This window comes from Phlebotomus papatasi, chromosome 1, assembly GCF_024763615.1.
Source record: "Phlebotomus papatasi isolate M1 chromosome 1, Ppap_2.1, whole genome shotgun sequence".
Taxonomy (NCBI): Eukaryota; Metazoa; Arthropoda; class Insecta; order Diptera; family Psychodidae; genus Phlebotomus; species Phlebotomus papatasi.
In genome coordinates this window covers 3,072,174-3,094,074 of record NC_077222.1, presented here as the reverse complement: position 1 = coordinate 3,094,074, position 21,901 = coordinate 3,072,174, and the positions used below count along the sequence as shown (strand labels likewise).

At 32.6% G+C, this 21,901-nt stretch overlaps 1 protein-coding gene across 3 annotated transcripts in view; it reads right to left on the bottom strand.

The window, feature by feature from the left end:
• Positions 1-2,675: 2,675 nt before the first annotated feature.
• Positions 2,676-21,901, bottom strand: part of LOC129799925 (zinc finger protein 1) — a 200,297-nt gene continuing 181,071 nt past the window's right edge. For all 3 annotated transcript variants that reach the window (XM_055844222.1, XM_055844221.1, XM_055844223.1), the window contains 4 exons: positions 17,605-18,237; positions 13,506-14,360; positions 12,893-13,448; positions 2,676-9,885 (listed from right to left, as the gene is read on the bottom strand). In XM_055844222.1, the coding sequence (XP_055700197.1) occupies positions 9,692-9,885; positions 12,893-13,448; positions 13,506-14,360; positions 17,605-18,237 (2,238 nt within the window). In that variant the 3' untranslated portion in view covers positions 2,676-9,691. The remainder of the gene's footprint in view (positions 9,886-12,892; positions 13,449-13,505; positions 14,361-17,604; positions 18,238-21,901) is intronic.

Sequence of the window (21,901 nt, the reverse complement as noted above, 5' to 3'; positions counted from 1 at the left end):
CGCTATGAAAAATTTCAAGTAGTTCTCGCAATTTTAATGCTTAATTTGCTGAGTTCAATTTAAAATTAAATTGTGAAAAATCCTAGTATGACACACTAAAGCATGCACATCAAAGCACACTAAAGCACCACACTAAAGCATTTCGCAGAATGCTTTAATTTTAATAATTATGTTCACTTACCTGCACTTTGTGCAAGAATTCGAGGATTTTAATATTTTTTTATGGAGAGGAAAAGTTACTACTAAACTTTATAAGGCAGATGTGTGTAAGAACCGTTTGAAATCGAACAAACGTCAAATGAAACTTGTACGTCAATGGTCAAAATGCTACCTGAACAAACTTATTTTGACGTTTATTCGGTTTCAATAGGTTTTTGCACATCCCTGTTGTAAGGCCTTACTAAATAAAAAAATTAGTTCTACTACTTGCCGCTGTTGTCGCGAACTTTGCTTGAAATTAGCTAAAGTTTCAGATATTTTTAGTTGAATATTTATCACTTACCTTTTGGTTTATACGAAGATTTTCTGCACAATTCTCCTTCTATGACTATCAAGTTAACTTTATTTGTACTTTTTAACAATGATCTGTTGAGGAATTTAGAGTTCTTGAGGAAATAAATTGAGAGAATAAATGCTGCTGTCACGAGAATCGCCACTGTGAGCGCTGCTCTCCCTGGAAATTCAGCAGAGTTTAGCTAAAATTTCAGCTTGATGTTCATTGTTTAAAAAAATACAAAGACCCAATGATTTTTTTCTTTAAATTTATTAAGACATATCGATTAAAATACATTTATTTATATCATTTCACCTCCGTCTTGTCCACTAGTTACGATTTAAAAAAAAAGATCAAGATCATATAAAAATAATATCAATAAAAAAATTAAAAACATAAGTTTAAATAACTATTCTGAGTTTTTTTCATCCTTCATTCTTCCACTTTATATATATAGCTTATTAGACTGGCTATTCCATTTGTATAACAAAATATTCCAAAATATCTTAACGTACAATATTTTTCTTTTTTTTTCTCCATTTCAATATTACTCAAAAAAAAAGAATTTTGTGAAATATAGAACTGAATATATTCGTTGTATGTTGTTTTGTGTGAAAAGGTAATTAATACATTAATATGAAAAAATTCGTGAAAATTCTTCCGCATTTTTTTTCATTTTTATACAAAAAATATTTTCAAAAAAAAACTTCTCTTTGGATTTCTAGCTTTGCTTGCAACCCAGTTCTGGCAGAAATTGCCGGAATTTGGTTCAACAAATTTTCACGTTGAAAAGAAAAATTAAAAAAAAATTATAAAGACACTTAAGATTAGTTAAAAAGAAAAATAATAATTTTTTTTTGTGAATTTATGGGGAAATAATAGATTATTATATTATCTATAAAAAGGCTTTTTACAAGTAAAAATCGTTAATCGTAGAATATTTCAATCGTTGTTTTAGAAACCTTAATATATCTTTCATTTCTTTTTTTTTAATCTTCTAGTGACTCTTCTCCATCAATTATTTGAGTGGATTTATTCGATTTTTTTTTAAAAAAACTTTTGAACGTTGCTCTCAATTAATTTATTATGCATTTTCGTTGTCAACAGAAAGTTTATATTTTGGCAAATTGTTTTTCTTTCGAATTGAGTGAATGCAAAAGAAAATCAAATAGGAAATTTAGTGGACTTTCGATCACCTGGGAAATGGTAATAGGGGTCTTTTCGTAAATTGAAAAAATAAAAAAAAATAGAAGAAACCTTTACAGAAATCAAGTGAATAAAATTTTCCTATTTTCTCTTTTTTTTTTTTAAATTGTAGTTAGACGCTGAAATTTAACTATTTCTCCTTCATCTATTTCTTTTGTTTACTTGTCATTAATTTTTTATAATAAGATTTTTTTTTAAATTTTTGTTTAATTAAAATTTTATTGTCTGCTCAAATACGAATTTGTATTTATTTTTTGTGTATTCCTTCCATTTTTTTTCTTTAAGATTAATTTTTACTTGTCAATATTTTTTTTTAATTTTAATTTTCAGCTTTTAATTTATTATTTTACAGTATTTTCAAATATTAAAATTTACCTTTTTACCTTCGATGGTTTTTTTTCCTACGACTTTCTTCATTCTTCTCCCAACTTTTTTGTTTTTTTCTTTTGTGTTTTTTTGGTATCTCTATTTTTCCTATTTCTAATTTTATTTTTTCTTGCAACTCCTTTTTTTATTTATTTTTTTGGCATCAACATTTAAATTTATTTTTGTTCCTATCAAATATCTTTCTGCTCCTCTGAGGTTTCTCTTTTAATTCTCTTTCGACTTATGGAATGATTACATTTAAAAGTTTATTTTTTAATTATTTTCTTTATCCATAATTTCCATTTAAATTTAATATTTTTTTTTCTTTTACGTTTAAATAAAAGTTGTAACAATAACTGTAAATATATCTGTGGCATTATTTATATTTTTTTTCATCATATAATCAATATAATACGAATCCTAAGTGAATTAAAATTCTCTTCTTTTTTTCCCTTTTATTTCTTCTTCTATAATATAATATCAATAAAAAGACTTCTTTTTTTCCTTATTTCACTTGTTTTTTTACCCACCAAATATTCCTCTAAATTGGTAAAAGTTTACGTGCTTGTCGTAGTTTAATCTCATCCGCAAACATTTCATCTTTGTTGTATTTTTTTTCTTTAGCAAATTTAATAATTAAAAAGACACATTGTATTAAATTACTTAAACCTAATTTTTCTTTCCTTCATTCTTTTCTTTTTAGAGTTATATTCCTATGCAATATATAGATTCAATGAATTTTTGTTTTGCAATAATGTTTAGGGGCTTTTATTCTTTCCATCGTCTAATAAATTTTCTTTATCATTCAAGTCCAATTCACATTCAATAGAAAAGCACTGGAGCTTTTTTACGTCAGAAAAATGCATTAGCCAATAGGAGTCGAGCATTCATCCGCCATATTGGAAATGATCGTTTCCTATTGGCTGACATGGTTTTACTTTTGGAAAAAGCTTTGCTAAAGCTTCAATGTGAATTAGACTCAAGTACACTATGCAGCGATGATCTTCTGTCCAGTTCTAATGCTATTTTTTATTTGTTGGATCCACTATTTTATAAAAATGTTTATAATTTTGATTTAAATTAGATTCGGCACCGAAATTTAGGCAATTCCATTTCCACATTTCTAGTGATTCTACTGAACCAATTTTATTCTTTTTAAGGAAAGGTTTAAAGACCTCTAAATTGCCGACAATTATGTAGAACTAGCGAAGTTTGTAAAACCTACACCTGAGGCGATATAGTTTCATTTCAGAAATTTATTTTAATAGTTTTCTTCTATTAAAGGCCTTTTCGAAATGCACCCGAAGTGCATTTCGAAATGCTATGCAGCGGTTTGTAAGAAAATTTCCCACAGCGAAGTCACAATCTCTCCTAGTGTGTCCCGGCTAAAATAGAAAGTCTGTGAGACTGATATTTTTTAACTATAGAGATGATCATTTCTGAAAAGAGGAGGATGTGGAGTACTATCTTCTGTATCAAACTCGCCCCTTTTAAAGGCTTTTGTGTCAATATTGTTGGTAATTTAAGAAAAATATCATACGATTCCCTCTGTTAACAATAAATTGTTTATTTGTATTATAAATTCTCACTTTATTCGCACAAATATAAGTCGAAAGGAAATTTCAAGGAAGTCTGGCAAACTTTAACAGACTGCAAGATCAAGCATTTTCCAATTTTTCCACGAATAAATCGAAAAAAACATCTTTTTAAGAATTAAAAAAGAAACAGCTGATTCAGAACAGCGTCCAGATCTGAAATATTTGAATTTCGAATACAAGAAAATTTTCGAAATAGGACATTTTATGTTCTGAAAAATAAGCAAAACAATAACAAAACTAAAGTTTAGTTGGGGTATTTCATTTCGCAATGAAGGTTTCGAATCAAAATCCCCCTGTTCTTATCAGTCACAGGTAGGTCTTGAAAAATTCGAAGATCTATTTGGAATCTATTTTCGCAAGATGGCTGAGGTACATCCTGTTCGAATTTCGAAGTGCTCAAGTGTCAAAATGTATTGGTCTTCACTTTTTTGTGAGGAAAAACACAAAGAAATGACATTTATTCTTTTTGTTCAATTAGTTAATCATTTCATAATAACTGCGTAATTCTTTTGCGAGCTTTTTAGTTCAATATTTCATAAATTTTCCCCACCTTGTTCGAGAATTTAGTATGAAAATTCGAAATTGAATTTGAACTCTTCGAATATCAACGAGTTTTTGTGCAAATAGAGTTCCATTTATCTTTTATCTAAGACACTATTGAATGAAGTCTTACTTGATTCGCACAAATATAAGTCGAAAGGAATTCCAAAGATGTATGGAAAATTTTAACTCAATGCAACGTCAAGCATTTTACAATTTTTCCACGGATACATTGAAAAAAAAAACAACAAATATCTTTTGAAAAATTTACAAAAAAACAGCTGGTTCAAGATAGGTGCAATGTCCGAAATATTTGAATTTCGAACACTTTTCGAAGTAGAAACATTTTATGTGAGAATTTTACGAACTTTAGTTCAATGTTAATTGTATTTATGTACAGAAAATAGTCAACCAGAGCAAGTGTCACTCAAATCATCCAGTTTTCTTCAGAGTGGGGACAGGAAAAAATCCTGCCTCCACTCAGGATCAAACTGGAACCATTTTATGGAATGAAACGAGTCCCGATCAAAATTCTGAAACCCAAAATCCCGAATTTTTAAAAATGCTACTCTTACGATTGCACCCGCGCTTGCTGTGGAGGCAAAGGGAAGTTTTCTGTGTCTTGGGAAATTATTCTTCACATTATCCTCCATATAATGTCATCCCTTTCCGGATTTTGGGTTTCGGGATTTTTGCGTTTGAGATTTTGGCTTTCGGGATTTTGGCTGCCTCCGACCGGAATATTTTATGCTCCAAAAGATATGCAAAACAATACAAAGCTAAAGTTCAATTGGGGTGTTTTAATTCGAAATAGGGCTTTCGAATTATATTTTTTTCGTAATGTCTCTTTCGAAATACAAATTTTACCTCAGCTCACTTTAGTCTATCTTTCGATGCAGAAAATTTCCTTAGACTTTCCATTCACAGCTTGAGTTTGATTCTCCAAGAGTGTCTTGGATAAAAGGTAAATGGAACTCAATTGCGACAAAATTATGAAATACCACATTAACAAGCTGTTAAAAGAAATATATGTGAAAGAATTGATTATAAGCAAAATTATAATGCAATCAGGAGTATTGTGAGAGTTATTGCTTTATTTTTTCCCATTTAAAAGTGAAGACTGACATCTACGACACTTTGGAATTCGAACAGGATGTCTTTCTGGTACCACGCAGACAAAACGAGAAGTAAAAATGTCTTGTATTTAGCATTTGAAACCGATCTTAGAATTTTTAAATCTCCAGCTATGAATGAAGCAAGAAAGTTCAAATGATCGAAATATTTTCGAAAATCTCTCGTTTTTTTAATTAGCTGTTAATCGAATAAAACAGAAAAAAAGTAAAATGTGATATTCGTAGCACTAAATCCTTTAATGAAACGGGTTTCATACAAAGGATGATTACTTCATGTCCTTTATTTTTTCAATACCGTTCTGTAGCGCTACTTTTGTAAAAGAAATTTTCAAGACTTTCTATTTTATCCAAGACACTTTTGGAGGGATTATAACAGACGATAAAGAGATTTTAGCTCAGAAACTAAACACTATGGGAAATTTTCTTAATTTTCTTCTGTTTTTATGAGCCCTGAAGGACTGGGTAAATGAGTATATTTTTTTATTCAAGAACTATTCAGAAGCAGATCTTTTGTGTTTGTTTTTCGCTTTTAGTATTGATCTAACAAACTTTACTAGTTTTGGAATTTATCAGTCTTTCAAAGACCTTTGATTTTTGCCTTGTAAAGAAATAATTGGTTCAGTAGAATCGGAAATATGGTCACCTAAAAACCAAAAAAACAGCAGAAACAGATTTGCCTAGATTGCAGGCGCAAAAGCAAATTGAAGTCAAAATTTCAAGCATTTTCGTAAATCACTCGACCCCAAAAATAAAAAAAAGGCATGAGAACTGAAACAAAAAAACCAGTTCAAAATTGCTGCAAAGTGTTATGTTTTTTTTTTCTAATTTAATGCCAACACAGGTCGTAGTTTTTTTTTCTTATTAGTTTTATGTAATCTTGTTTTTTTTCTTCACTAGAATTCTAATTTTTTTAAGTCTAGTATTTTGAGGATACTTTTGTTCTTTTTTTCAATTTTTTTGCATCTACTTTTAGAGGAGAAAGATTGAAAACAAAAAAAATGTGACTTGAAAAAAACTTTTCTTCAGACTCAATTTTTGAGCTTTCTGTGAGGAAAAGTTCAAAAATTATTTTTTCCTGTTGGACTATAACCAAAAAAAAAAAGTATCGAGAGAAGAGGAAGTGGAAATATTTGTATTATAAAGTGCCTTTGAGCATTTGCAATCTACTTTAGAATCTACTGAAATTTTTTTTTGTCATGGAAATATTTTTCTACAGCTATTTACAGAGAGCTTTTTTTTTCTTTAGAATTCCTTACAGTATTTTATCAATTTCTTACATTTCCACTCTAGATTCTGGTTCAGTTTTTTTTTTATCTCCAGTGGAGGAAAGAAAAATGAGGGAGATTTTTTTTGAGCAAGAATTTTCCCGTTTTTTTTCTTGAGCAAGGAAAGTGACAAATTAGTTTCTTTGGTGAAAAATTATTTGAGCTTTTTTCGTTGGCTTTCTGAGTATTTTTTTTATCTTCTTTTTAGTCTCTTCCCCTCCCCCTTCGTTTCTCTAAGTCGTATATTTAATTAGATTTTCTTTTAAATTTTTTTTATTAAAGATTAAAATATTACATTGTATTGTCATGTTAACACCGTGTGGTCCAAAAATGCGTATTTTCTTCATATTTTTTATTCTATTTAATCCTCCTTTTGTGAGTTTTTTTTTATTTCTATTCTTTAAAAATTCGCCCCAGTGGTTTTTAACAAAAGAAAAACTACGCGTTTCGAAAATTATTAATCAATAAAGTATAAGTAGTAAGGAAAAATGTAGGAACTCATTTTCTTACCTGGAAATGGGATTAGTTTGCTATTTGAGGTTATGGAAGATCTAACCTAAAAAATCTAACCTCAATTCTAAGGTTTTCGTTAAATAACATTTTTCAAGTGCATTTTTTTCATTTATTTAAACATTTAGAGACAAAGAATGTAGACAAAAATACATTGTCGAATATTCTTTGATGTTGGCAATGTTTTTATTTGTATGAAGGCAATATTTCTCCCACTAGTGGCGCTGGAAATTGAATTAAAGTTTTAATTCTCAAGCTTTTAGTCAATAGGTAAACAAGTCTGTCGCTCACGGTTCACTTTGGGTGCCGATCAGTGCGATCCTGGAGACTGATCGTAGGATCAGTTCAATTTTGGAGACTGATCGTGCAATCAGCGCCATCTTGTAGACTGATTGTCGCAATCTGCGCGATCCTGGAGACTGATCGCGCAATCAGTTCGATCTTGGAGACTGATTGTCGAAATCTGCGCGACGAGCTTGAAGACTGATCGCGCAATTAGTACGATCTTGGAGACCGATTATCGCTATCTTTGCAACAGATTGGCGTGATTTGCCGATCTGTCACTCACGGATCACTCGCTGGCTCTACTTGTTCACCCCCTGCTTTTAGTCGAAAAGTTCGTCCGAATTGAATAAAATGTCATGAAATTTCTTCTATTTGAAGTTAACCGAATAGACCTTAAACCTAACCTCAAAAAGAAGGTTATAATTCTTTCTTACTTAACCAGATGCAAGCAGTCGCCTCTTTACTAATCGGATCAAAAGTAATCTCTTAAATCTTTTATATAAAAAGCATTGCAGTTTTCGTAAAAAAATCCTACTTTTTTAATTAAAAAAGTAAGTTTTTGAGGTTAGAATAGCCCTCAAAACCTCAAAAAGCATAGCAAATTCTAAACACTAAAAATATTTCTATCGATCTTTTTAATTATCAAAGCAAATTGCTTGATACATTGAGCTTAAAATAGTTTCTGTTATGAGATGGTCTTCTTTTGAAGGTTTGATTATACATAACTTCATTACTAAATCATGAATTAGGCCCGTAATAACAGAAATATCGGAAAATAAGTAAATCGCAAACAGTCTTTAGCAAATTTATCAGATATCCTTCCTGAAATTTTGCTTTACAAAAAAATGTTATTTTTTATGTTATAAAATTTAAAGGTTATAATTTAATTAGTTCAAAACCTTATTTTCAACAAACTTTAAGCAATGGCAAAATTCATTTATAAAAAGTTTTCTAGTTTTCATCTTTTAAATTCAATTTCTGTAATATAAACGTGAATTATAAGGCTACCTCTTGACATAACCTCACATTTATTCAAATTTTTGAGTTGAATAAATAATTTTGAGAACCTTTTTCGTAATTAATTGCATTTACCACATGTTTAGTGTGATTTGCTTAAGAGTATTTGGATGGTAGTCAAAAATAACCCCAAAATAATAAATCCTAACCTCAATATATTTGGGTCTAGAATTTCTAAGTTTTCTGTTGAAATTTAAAGAAAAAGAACATTACTTGCATCTCTAATGTTTAAATCTGTAATAAAAAGTGCACTTGACTAATTATTTATTTATCTTTTTGAAAATATTACCGTGCCTTTTGAGGTTAGACCTAACATAACCTCCAATTTCAAAGTAACCCCTTTTCCCAATAACCGAATGAGGTCCAAAGGAAATTGCTCTACCCAGCCCTTTGACAAAAAAATAGTAAAAGAATCAACAAAAAAATTAATAAATGAAGAAATTGAATAAACATAAAATAATCTACGAGAATTCTAATGATCTAAACCTTATAAAGCGAAAGGAGGAGAGTTTGAAGGAAAGACAATTGAGTATTGTTGCAGGTACCAATTTTTCAATTTATGGCAACCAAGAATTAAAGAAAAATTCACATTTTAAGCAAAAAGAAAAATCAATTTAATTCCCTTTTTTTCAAAGTTTTTATATACAAAAAAAAATCAATTCAAATTAAGAATAGATAAACTCATCCATATTTTTTTCTTATTTGTAAGAGTAATTTGAGAGAAATTCACGAAGAAAAAATATTCCTAACTAAAAATCATCTTAAAAATAAAAGATATTTTATAAAATTTACTTTCCTAAACCTAGATAGACTTTTTCTTATAAGAAAGAAAAATTATGGCAAATTCTTAATGATGCTTGACTTAAATTTTAATACATTTATAGAAAAAATTACACTGGTTTTTCATAGCAAAAAAAAAACTTCTTAGAAATACATTAAACTTTCTTTTTTTTTTTAAAAGGAATGACATTCGTTGTTTTTTTCTCATTTCTATCTCTTTCCAAAAAAATGAAAATTCCCTTAAGTACTGATGTGAAATGAATTTTCTCTTTTTCGTTTTTGAAATAACATCTCTAATTTTATGTACTTGCCATGAAAAAAAACTGTATTCGATTTCTTAAAAGCATCACATAGGAAACGTCTTTAACTGGGCAGAATTTGTCCTTTCGGAGGATTTTTTTTTGCTCATAAGAGAGAAAAGAAATGCGACTTACATGGGAAGGTCCTTGGACAAATCCACAGGGGATTGTCCGGAGCGTCCTTTGGCAACATTTCTCTCTACTCTCGGTAGGGCTTGCAGTAGGAGTATCGGTGATTCATGTGCTGACTGTAGGAGCCCGAATGGGAGAATCTCTTGAGACACTTGGAACACTGGAAGGGCTTCTCGCCACTGTGGAGTCTCTTGTGCTCCGTCAAATGGTGCTTGTGCTTGAAGGCCTTCGGACACTCGGCACACTTGTAAGGTCTCTGACCTGCAACATCCGCAAAACGGAAGACAAAAATAACATTCCCTTCCTCCAAGAAAAAACCATTGACGTCAATGAATCTAGGAATTGCATTGTTCATTTCACCCTTCATATTCATTATCTATCATTTTCGAAACAAATGGAAGGTAATCTGATGCTTTACAACTTTTCGGGACATTGGTAGTTCGTCTGGTTACCGCAAGAGTAACCAAAGTCGCTTCATGTTAAAGTAATTTACAATAGAGCTTTTGATTAAGCTTAAACGATTTTTTGGTTAAAGCTCTTGCTTGAGATCAGCTTCTTAGATTGGAGCTTTTCCTTAAGCCAGAACTTTTCTTACTTAGATATTTTGTTTGAGCATCAACTTTAAGATTAAAGCTTTCCCTTAAGCTTAAACTCCTTCTCACTTGTAGCTTCGAAATGAAAGGTTTTCAAAGGAAATTAACTTCTTCGAAATTAAAGGTTTTATTAAGCTTTAATTTCATTTGAATAAAATTTTTGTTTGAGCTCAAGCTTCTAGATTCAAGCCTGTACTTAAGCTCAAATTCTTTCTAGAAGAAGCTTTTGATTGCTTAAACTTCTTCTAGAATAATGTTCGTCTTTGAGTTGAAAGCTCTTTGAGATTGAAGGTTTTCTATAAGCTTGAATTTCTTTTAGTTAAAGCTTCTGCTTTAGCGTAACTTCTGCTAGATGCAAGCTTTGACTTAAATCTGAACTTCTTTGAGAAGAAGCTTTTGATTGTGCTTAGTTTTTTTTAGATTAAAGTTCGTTCTAGATCAGAAAGTTTTCTGAAGACTGAAGCTTTTCTTTAAGCTTAAATTTCTTTTAAATAAAGTTTTGGCTTGAGCTCAAGCTTTGACTTAAGCTTAAATTCTTTCTAGAAGAAGTTTTTGATTGCTCAAACTTCTTCTAGAATAAGGTTCTTCCTTGAGTTGAAAGTTCTCAAGATTGAAGCTTTTCTTTAAGCTTGAATTTCTTTTAGTTAAGGCTTCTGCTTGAGCGTAACTTCTGCTAGATGCAAGCTTTCACTTAAGCCTAAACTTCTTTAAGAGAAATTTTTGATTGTGCTTGTTTTTTTTTTTAGATTAAGGTTCGTCGTAGAGCAGAATTTTTTACGAGATTACAGCTTAAATTTTTTCAGTTTTTGCTTGAGCTCAAGCTTCTAGATTCAGGCTTTTACTCCTTTTACTTAAGCTTAAACTTCTAGGCTGAAGCTTTTGATTGTGCTCGAACTTCTTCTAGATTAAGCTTCATCTTTGAGCAGAAAATTCTTCGAGATAAGCTTTTGCTTGAGTTTTACTAACTGGATTCAAACTTTTCACTTAAGCCTAAGCTTCTTCTACGCTTAAGCTTTTAATTTTGCTCAAACTTCTTCTAGAATAAGGTTCGTCTTTCAGCAGAAAGTTCATCGAGAATGAAGCATTTCTTAAAGCTTAAATTTCTTTCAATTAAGACTTTTACCTGAATTCAATCTCTTTCTAGATTCGAGCTTTTAATTAAGCTAAAATTTCTTCTAGAAGCTTAAGATTATTTTCTGAGGAGAAAAATCTTTGAGATTGTAGCTTTTCTTTAATTTCAAGTTTCTCCTAGTTAGGGCTTTTGCATGAGCTCAGAGTTCTTCTAGATGTAAGCTTTTACTTAAGCCTAAACTCTTTCTAGACTGAACCTTTTAATCGTGATTAAACTTCTTTTAGATCTAAGGTTCTGCCTTATACACAAAGCTTTCCGAAAATGAAGCTTAGTTTAAAAAGTTTTTAATTATTGTAGCTAAAGTTTGCATTTGAGCTTAAATCTTTTCTAGATTTAATCTTTTGTATGAGCTTAAACTTTTTCTAGATTAAAGCTTCTTATTGGGTTCAAACGTTTTTAAGTTCAACTTTTTCCTTGATCTCAATTTCTAAATTGAAGTTTTGTCGTGAATTCAGCTATACCTTCTTCCAAAGTTAGGTTTTTGCATAAGTTTAAGCTTGTAGATTGAAGCTATTCCCTAAGCTTTAAGTTTTAGATTGTAGCATTTAAGATTGAACGCCTTCAACAGTGAATCCTATATCAAATCCAAAGCTTTTTCTGAAGCTTTCATTGAAGAAAGTTTTTTATTAAATTCACACGCCTTTTGGTGAAAGCTTCTGATAAACTTCAAGCTTGAACATTAATGTGTTTTAAAGTTAAATTTTGTTCCGGATTGAGGCTCCTCGCTAAGTCAAAATTTCTAAAAATATATAGAGCTTTCCTTGAGTAAAAGCTCGTTTTAGATTGAAATTTTGAAACTTTTAGTCGGAGTTTTTACTGAACCTTCAGCTTCCTTGAGGTAGAAGTTTTGCCTAAGCCTAAACTTTTTCTAAATTGAAGCCTTTTAATTGAGCTGAAATATTTCTTTGAATGAAGCTTTTAATTTTGCTCATACTTCTCGATTAAAAGCTTTTCTTAGATTCAAAACTATAGCAAAGATTGAACTCCTAGAATGAAGCTGTTATTTAAACTAAAACATTTTCTAGATTTAAGCTTTTCATTAAACTCTAATTGCTTCTAGTTAAAGCTTTTGCTGAAGTTTGAACTTGTTCTAGATTGAAAGCTTCCCTTAAGTCTCAGCTTTTTTTTTTTAGATTGAAAGCTTCCCTTAACTCTCAGCTTTTTCTAGATTGAAAGCTTCCCTTAAGTCTCAGCTTTTTCTAGATTGAAAGCTTCCCTCAACTCCCAGCTTTTTCTAGATTGAAGCTTTTCGTATTTTCTCATTTTATCTCAAGCTTTTTCTAGATTTAAAGCTTTTCTTTCGTGGGAACTTCTTCCAAATTGAAGCTTTCGTCTAAGCTTGAGCTTATAAAGGCAATCAAAGCTGTAATATCTGTCAACTTAAGAGCTTTTATTGCCTGTGACCTTAAAATGAAAACTTTATAAGGAATTTTTGAAGGTCATTGGCATCTGTGTGGGCTAAATATTCGCTTTGGAAATCTCCAAAACATTCCGGAAAAGGAAAAAAAATATCTTCCTGTAAGAATTCACAAAATAAACTCACCTGAATGCTCATATTTGTGGCGAGCTAGGGAACTCTGCTTGCTGAAGGCCTTATCGCATTGGTCACACACAAACTGCCCCTCCTGCTCCGGTTCCATCTTCATTCTCTTGTTCTGGTGCCCGACATTCATCTGCCCATTGGCCACGTCGATTCCCCCCTCCATAGACACCCTTGACTCCTCATCCTTCCACGATCTTTTCTCACTGCCCGGACTCAGGCTATTGCCACGCTCCCCCTTGAGGCCCAGCAGCGGATTCCTGGCCATTTCTGGTGTCATCTGCAGCAGGCGTTCCATGGGTACCAGACCCAGGGCAGCACTGGGCAGGACGTAGGGAGTATGTCGAGGCACAGCCTCATTGGGCGACGGTGTCTGACGCACTAGAGCATCCATTCGATTACTCAGCGTCGCTCCGTAGAGATGCAGAGGCCTGAAGGGCGTTGGGCTGCGGGAGGATTTATGGCTGAGATTCATGACTTCCTCCTGACCACTTGTGGTCGATTGAAGAGGAGCTGTTCCGTACCGCGGGGAATTTGACGGAGTTGCTGTGTCATGAGCCTGGAAATATTCAAGACTCAGCGTTGATTCTTCCTGTGAAAAGAAAATACACCTTACCTGAGATTCCCTGGAATCCTTTTTGATGGACAAGTCCAACGGTTGATCCCAGTCAATGGTCCCAGTGGTGCTGAAGGGAGATCCTGCCCGTGTGAAGGACTGCTTCATCATTCCGATGTTATTGAGCTTCCTCTCGCGCGATCGATTGTTCTGGAACCAAACCTGCACCACTCGCGGATCCAGCATCAGCCGGGCAGCTATTGAGCGAAATTCCTCTCGGCTGGGCCTAGGATTGACGGCATAGTGCTCCTTGAGTACAGCCTGTTGTTCCTCCGAAATAGCCGTGCGAACTCTGACCTTACGCTCTCCCTCGGCATTCGTTTTTGCATCTCTCTCCTCTGCATCATCTTCACTCCCGGACGCTGCAGCTGCCAGGTAGTTGTTCAGTGCCAGAGTCTCAGCCACCTGGGCAGCAAGGCTCTCATGCTTCCGGAACATCAAAGAGCCACAGAGGACTTTTTCATGCTGCACGAGTTCCGTGCGATGATTGAAAGTCTTATCGCAGTGCTGACACTGAAGATTCTGACGCTCCTCGCTACTGGTCATCTCTGGGAATCCATTGGGTGGCGACTGAACATCTTGCTCAGATGGTGGAGGTGTTTCCATCTTGCACATATTGGACTTCAGCAGATGCTGAGTTACTGAAGCATTAACCGATTCCAGGATGGAATTGTAAGTTCCGGCAATTCCATTTGACAAATTCTCCCTGTCCTGCTTCACTTCACTCTTCTCACTCACTTTCTCATCGATGTCCATCACGAGTTTCGGACCATCATCAGCATTGTCCTCTGTGACCTCCTCAATCATGTCCTCAGGATCGGAATGTAGACTTGGTGTCTTTGTGTCATTGGATCTCTGCAGTAATCATTGATGATTAGTTCCTGCTAATGCCCTTAAACTTGCCTCCGCATTTCAAGGGAGGGGTCAGGTAATATTACTAGGGAGCTTTTAGGTAAATAGAGATAGCACGGGGAATACCTAGCACTCTCCTGGAAACCTATAGGAAATTCTTGGGAGCCTTAAAAAATGCAGGGAACGTTTGGCGAAAACCTAAGGGGAACGTTTGAGGACCCGGAACGCTGGGACCTTATACGAGCTTCAGACCTAAGGCTTAGCCATATGGCTTAACTTCTCTTATATCTTATCAGTCAAGACTTTTTGGAAAATTTTGATTTAGGATTGGATTATTAAGGTCAAATGACCTATTACATTTTGAAAAATCATTTAAATCGGTTGCTGTTTAAAGTCTTGAGACCCTCGGGAACTGGGCTAAACCTCCAGTCTGAAGCCGGCATTACGGTCAGACCCATAAACTCCGGGGGCGCAGAATAAGCATCCACATTTCGTGTAAGGGTCCAAAGAGACACAGACTGATCCTCGAGAATATTTAGCCTGTAAAATTTAACAGTGAAGAACTATCCCAATCTGTAATACACTAAAAGCTCAGGATCATCAAATAGAAGTCCTTTGCATAAATTTCCTTTATCCATTTACTATTAAATGTTACAGCCTAAATATTCTTGAAGATCAGCCTGAGTCTATTTAGGCCCTAAGACGCTCCTGGGCGGACTGCAATGGACTTATCTCTTTCTTCTACCACAGGATTTACGACTGATATGATTACATTGTAACAAATATCCCGACACGATAATTAAAATAAAATTTTGTACACTTTGAGAACAAAAGGAATCGTTAAAAATGCTTGAAGTTGGTAAAAAGATAATATAAATTATTTTCAAAGTTAGTAATATAAATTTCTGACATCATTTCTGAATCTAGGTGTCTGCCTGATTCTATTTTTTTTAATTTTTATTTTTTAATTTAATTAATTTATTTATTTTAAATGATTTTTAAAATATTTCGCTTATTTTCCTTATTTTTCCAAAAAACCAAGGTTTCAGTGGTGTTTGTAGTTCTCAAATTGATGTTAAAAATGCTTTGGGATAACTTTTAATTGCTCTTTTTTCAAAATTTTATTTAGAGCCATTAAAATGGTTTATTTTTAAAGTAATTAAAGCTAAAAAAATAATACATGTACTGACAAGATGAAGATTTGATCCTCAGCTTTTTAGTTGCGAGTCAACTCATCTACTTTATTTAAATGTTTAACAGAAGCTTATTAGGCATTTTAGTAAATTTTTAAAGAGAATTTTAAAAATTGAATTGATGAGATACTTAAAAAAACATTGAAAATTTAAAAATATATCCCCAATAGGGGAAAGTACTCTCGATTCGAACGTTTATGCCTTCGAATAATGTGAATTTCTTTTGTTTTTCGTAAGAGATTTACACTAAATTATCACGGAATTATCAACAATTGATGATAAGCCAACTAATATTTAATAAAAATGTGTAAGTCTCTTAAAGAAAACTAAAAGAAAAAATTCTCATTATTCTAAGACATGAACATTCGAAAGGAGAGCACTTTCCTCTATATTATTGGCTGTAAATCGTTATCAAAAAGCTTTAAAAAATTTATATACAAGTACACATGCTGTAATAAATTGAAAAAGAAAGAAAGAAACAAATATTCATCAAGGGGTTCATCAATTTCATATTTCACTGACGTGCGTTTTTGGTTTCTTGGGTTTCATAAACATTTTCGTGGGTTTCTGGGGTTTCTGACACCTTTGATTATGTTCATCTTAAAATATTTCAAGTTTCGCAAAGACTTTTTCAGGTTTCTCGTATTTCACGAAACCTTTACTTAGGTTTTCATCTAATATTTCGGATTTCACGAGTTCGTGAGTTTCGCAGAACTTTTATTGAGTTTCTCGTTAAATATTTTGGGTTTAATGAAATTTTTATTGATTTTCTAGTAAAATATTTTAGGTTTTCCACTTTCTGGAGTTTCTTGGGTTTCTCGAAACTTTAATTGAGCTTTTTGTAAAATATTTTATGTATTACAAAGACTCTCTTTCTTTTTTTTGTTTCACAAACAAGAGACTTTTTTGTCAGCAGACGCTCTCCCCAGAAGCCCATAATGATAATGATGTTTCGCAAACACTTTTCTGGGCTTCTTGGATCTGTGAACGCTAACGCTGCGAAATTAAAGATATTTATGATAGACTTAAAAATAGTCTATCATAAATATCTTTAGTTTCGCAAAGAATTCCTTGAGTTTCCCGAGTTTGGTAACACATTTTTCGATTTTCTCGTAATATATCTTGGGTTTCGAAGATTTTCCAGTGTTTCACGGGTTTCGCGAAATTTTAATTGAGTTTTTTGTAAAATATTTTAGATTACGCAAAGATTTCTTTGGGTTTCCCGGGTTTGGTGAAGGTTTTATTGAGTTTATAACGAAATATCTTGGGTTTCGCAAGGATTTTCTATGGTTTCTCAGGTTTCGCGAAACTTAAATAAGGTTTCTCGTAAAAATATATTACGTTTCTCAAAGACTTTCTTCGTTTCTTCGGGTTCCGCGCAACTTTATTTGAATTTATCGTAAAATTTCAAGTTTCGCAAACTTTCTATGGTTTCTCGGGTTTCGCGATACTTTAAGTTTCAAGTAAAATATCTTATGTTTCGCAGACACTTTGTGTTCTTTGGGTGTGGTGTAAGATTTCTTGAGTTTAGGATGAAATATCTTGAGTTTCTCAAGAATTTTCTATGGTTTCTCAGGTTTCACGGAACTTAAATAAATTACTCGTAAAAATATTTTATGTTCCTTAAAGATTTTCTTGGATTCTTCGAGTTCCGCGCAACTTTATTTGAATTTATCGTAAAATATCAAGAGTTTCGCAAATTTTCCAGTGTTTCTCGGGTTTCGCGAAACTTTAAGTTTCAAGTAAAATATTTTAGGTTTCCCAAACACCTTTTTGTGTTCCTTGGGTTTGTTGTAAGATTTCTTGAGTTTAGGGTGAAATATCTTGGGTTTCACAAGGATTTTCTAGGGTTTTTCAAGTTTCGCGAAACTTAAATAAAGTTTCTCGTAAAAATATTTTAACTTCCTCAAAGACTTTCTTGGTTTCTTCGGGTTCCGCGCAACTTTATTTGAATTTATCGTAAAATATCAAGAGTTTCGCAAATTTCCTAGGGTTACTCAGGTTTCGCGAAACTTTGAAAACCTAGAAAAAATAGAATTAAATATTTTACTCACCGAAGCTTTCAGCAGAGCCTCCATGGAGGTGTGATGCTGGCCAGCTGCCGTGAGTTCCAGTAGCCTCTGCAGGCTGTAGGGATTGAAAGCTGGGGAATTGCGCGGATCCAGGGCAGCCATCCAGGGATGCTGGAAGGATGCAAAGATAGCCACATTCATGGCATCGTAGTTATTGCCGTACTTTGGCAAGATGGGCAGGAAGGCATTATGATTGGAATTGGTGGAATTGTTGTTGTTGTGCAGACTCCCAGCCAGATTGACACCAAGAGGCTGATGAAAGAGCTGAGCACGCTTCTGGGCCAGAATACTCGAATTTTTATCCATGCCATTGCGCCCAGTTCGTCCTCCAGGAATCCCAGTGCCCAGCTTAAGTCCCATGCTGATGCACTTCTTGGAGGTCATGTGGCTGGAATAGGAACCCGAATGGGAGAATCTCTTGCCGCAATTGTTGCAGCCAAAGGGCTTCTCGCCCGAATGGATTCTCACATGTTCCTTGAGGTGATGCTTAAACTTAAAAGCTTTATCGCAATCTGTGCATTTGAATTTTCTCAGGAGAGCCGATTCCTCATGACTTATCATATGACGCTGCAGTCTATAGACATTTGCAAAGACTTTGTGGCATGTCTTGCAGCTCTGCAGAAGCCAAAAGAAAAAAAAAAGAAAAAAACGGGGAAATAAAACCATCATCCTCTAAAAGACTTTATCTTGGAGAAAACCTATTTTGTGGCCACAGAGAGAGTTTAAAGTCTCGGTGGCAATTTTGAAATTACTGCTAATTGTTTCTATTTCCAGCATTCAACAATGTTTCACACAGCAACTCTAAATACTAAATCTATTGCTGACTTGGGCACCTCTTTTTCCTCCTTTTTTCCCTATTTTCTTACAACATAGCCAAACACATACAATTGGAAAATTTGTTAAGAGATTATTTATAGAAAATAATCACATGAAGGAAAAGGTGAAGTAAAGGAAAACAGGAATGAAAAATCCCTCAAGGGAAATCTTGTGGAAAATTCAATCTTCTGCCTCTTCTTTGGCTTTTGTCAACTAATATAGTATTTCACCTCAAATGCGCTAAACTTGTCACTCGCTTTCACACTCACAAAACATCATTCATTATCGAGATTGATCTCTCTAATTATTGAGATAAATTCAATGTTTGAAGTCTGAAACATGGGATCTGATTCTCTAATTATAGATAGATAGATAATTATTTATTCATCACAATGTCTGAGAAGTACAAATTCATAAAGTTGCAAGAGTGTGTAGTGTTTTTTGCGGCCACCGCCGTCTTAGCGTTGATGACCAACCTCCAGAGTGAAAACGGTGGAAAACTCTTTCACAGGTTGTATATGCCAATCATGCATCAAACATGAAGAGGTTATTCAAAAATTTGAGGTTATATATGACATAACCTCAAAAGGAAATTATCTCAGATTGTAAGAAATTTATAAGTTTAATGTAACAAGCATTTTCTAGTAAAATAAAATAAAAATGACAGCATTTTTCTTCAGACATAAAACACTTTTTAGAAATACTTAATGTAAATATGATCTGTGAGGTTTGTAAGGTTAGAATTTGATATATATCAAATTTATGGAACTTTAAGAAATTCTTCTCTTTAATTATTGATTTAAATTAGTTGTTAGATATAGAACGCATTAAAACACGAGGTTTGTTCGTCTAATTACGTAAACTTATCTCACAACTTGAGGTTATGAATAACATAACCTCAAAAGAAGATTATCTCGTAGCAGGAATTTTCTAAGTTCCATGTAAGATGCACTTTCTACAAAAATTGGAAAAAATCTTTTATTTTTCTTTAGGGATGCAGTGAAATTTTTAGTCATATTGAAAAATCATGATCTGTCATCCTTGTGAGGTTAGAATTTTATTTACAGTCGAGTTCCTCAAATTTGAACGACGGTTGAGTTTAAAATGTAAAATTTGAGGTTATATGAAGACAGTTTTGCGTGGAGTGCCATTTTCTCTGGTATTTCCTCAATATTATCGTATTATATTAACTTCCACAACAAATTCCATTTATTTCACAATAAATTACATTGATATATTCTCTAAAGTTGTTTATCTTAATTTACGGAAAGTGCATTTCATATGAATTCCGTTACGTTTTTGAAAATATCGTTCAAATTTGAGGAGTGAGAAATGTCATCTATGCCCCCCAAATGTTCAAATTTGAGGAATTCTACTGTATATGAATTTGATAGGATCCTAACAGAATTATTAATTTAATTATTGAGAGAAATTTGATGTTTTAAATCTGAAACACGGGATACGATATTATAGAGAGAGAATTAGAGGTTATCCTAAAATTTGAGCTTATGACATATCCCCAAGAGAAAATTATCTAATTGCAGGAAATTTCAAAGATAAATGTAATATTTCAAATAAATTGGAATTGGGCTATTTCTTGTATTAAGAATGTAACAAACTTTTAAGAAAGATTTAAAATAACCATATGAGTTATTAAATATGTGAGGTTAGGATTTGATTTATCTAAAATTTATAGGGTCTTTTAAACAATTTGTGGTTTGTATTTGAGCAAAATTCTTCAAAATGTCAAATTAAGAGATTCTCTTTTCAATCTTGAGAGTTGAATTAGGGCCCAAATAGATCCAGGCTGATCCTCGAAAATATTTAGGCTGTAAAATTTGACAGTAAAGATTTATCCCAAACTGTTATATACTGAGGAATTTGGAATATCAATTAGAAGCCCTTTGCATAATTTCCTTTACCTGATCTTTTACTATCGTATTTTATAGGATAAGTATTCTCGAGGATCAGCCTAAGTCTATTTAAACCCTTAGGATCAACGAGGATGAGGATCAAAGGATTGAATCAACCAGACAAATTTTGTTAGAATTTTTAGGTTAAATTCGAAAAAACTCGTCTTAAAAATGTGTTCAAAATGTTTAAGATTTTAGTATTAGGTTGTGTGTTTGTAATTTATCTCTACTTTTGACCCTGAAAACATTTAAGACGAGTTATTTAAACTTCCTTAATCTTAAAATAAGAGTAATCCTACAATTCCTTAAAATTTTGAGGTTAGGCATTACAAAACCACAAAATTTTTGTATTTTATTAGGCAAATTTGTGAATGAGCCAATTATTCAGTAATATTGAAGTCAATAATTTCTTTTTATTGGTCGAAATTTTATTACTGATCCAATTCAAGAACAAAATAAGAAATTGATGACTTCAATTCTGCATTAAAAAAATTTATGACTACAATATTTGTTGTATTGATTTGTTCTTTCTTTTTTGAGAAAAATTTAATTGCAGCTCGAACTCGACTTTGTGATTCGGACATGTGATTATTTGTGTTTCAAATCTAGAGGATAAATGGTTGGATATCGACTTTAGTCGTCAGTATCCGTCTCGTTTTGGAACTCTTGCTTATTTCATCTTGTCACCGTTCTGGAGCTTAAATGTGCTCGCGATTTTATTCATTTTCGGATATATTGCATAAATAGTTCAGGTGAACATTTCATCCATAGAAACTTATGATCGAAAAATTCGCCATTTTGAATTTTCGAAAGTGAAAGATAAATATCACTCCAGAGGATTCAATTTTCAATGGAATTGCTAGAATTAGGATTTTTTGGAAAGGTCTTGAAATTCCCAATGCAACTGTATCGGTCTTAATCGGTAATGATCGGTAAAGTACCGATTTTATTACCGATTTCATTACCGAAGTATGTTAATTTTACTGCTTTTTGGTATCTTGATGTCAAACTATGAGAGATATCGACTTTCGGTCTTCGATGATCCTTCTTCAATTGACATTATCTAAAAATTATTTTTTTTCTGACTTCCCCCACCTCCCTTAATTTCTCAAAATACAGTTTTTTTTGGAACAATTACGATATGTTAACATCTTCACTGAGAAAAAAAGGGGGTGCGATTAACTTTTTTCCTCGTAACTTTAACACTTTTTAGGTGTAAAAATATATCAACATTTTTTAATGTTAATTTTACACCTTTTTAAGTGTAAAATTAACATGAAAAAGGGTGAATTTAACCCCTAATACACCTAAAAAGGGTAATATTCACACCGATATCGGATCAATAATGTAGGATAAAATTAACATTTCCGGAATGTTATTTTAACTTTTTCGGATTTCTCTCAGTGTTAAAATAAATTCCAGGCATTTTATAAGTTTTCTAGAACAATTTTGTTTATTTAATACAATCAGATTTATTCAAATTCTTCATTTAGAGAAACTTTAATTCAGAAGAACAATTGCACAAGATACTTCGCTTAAGAAGTTCTTAG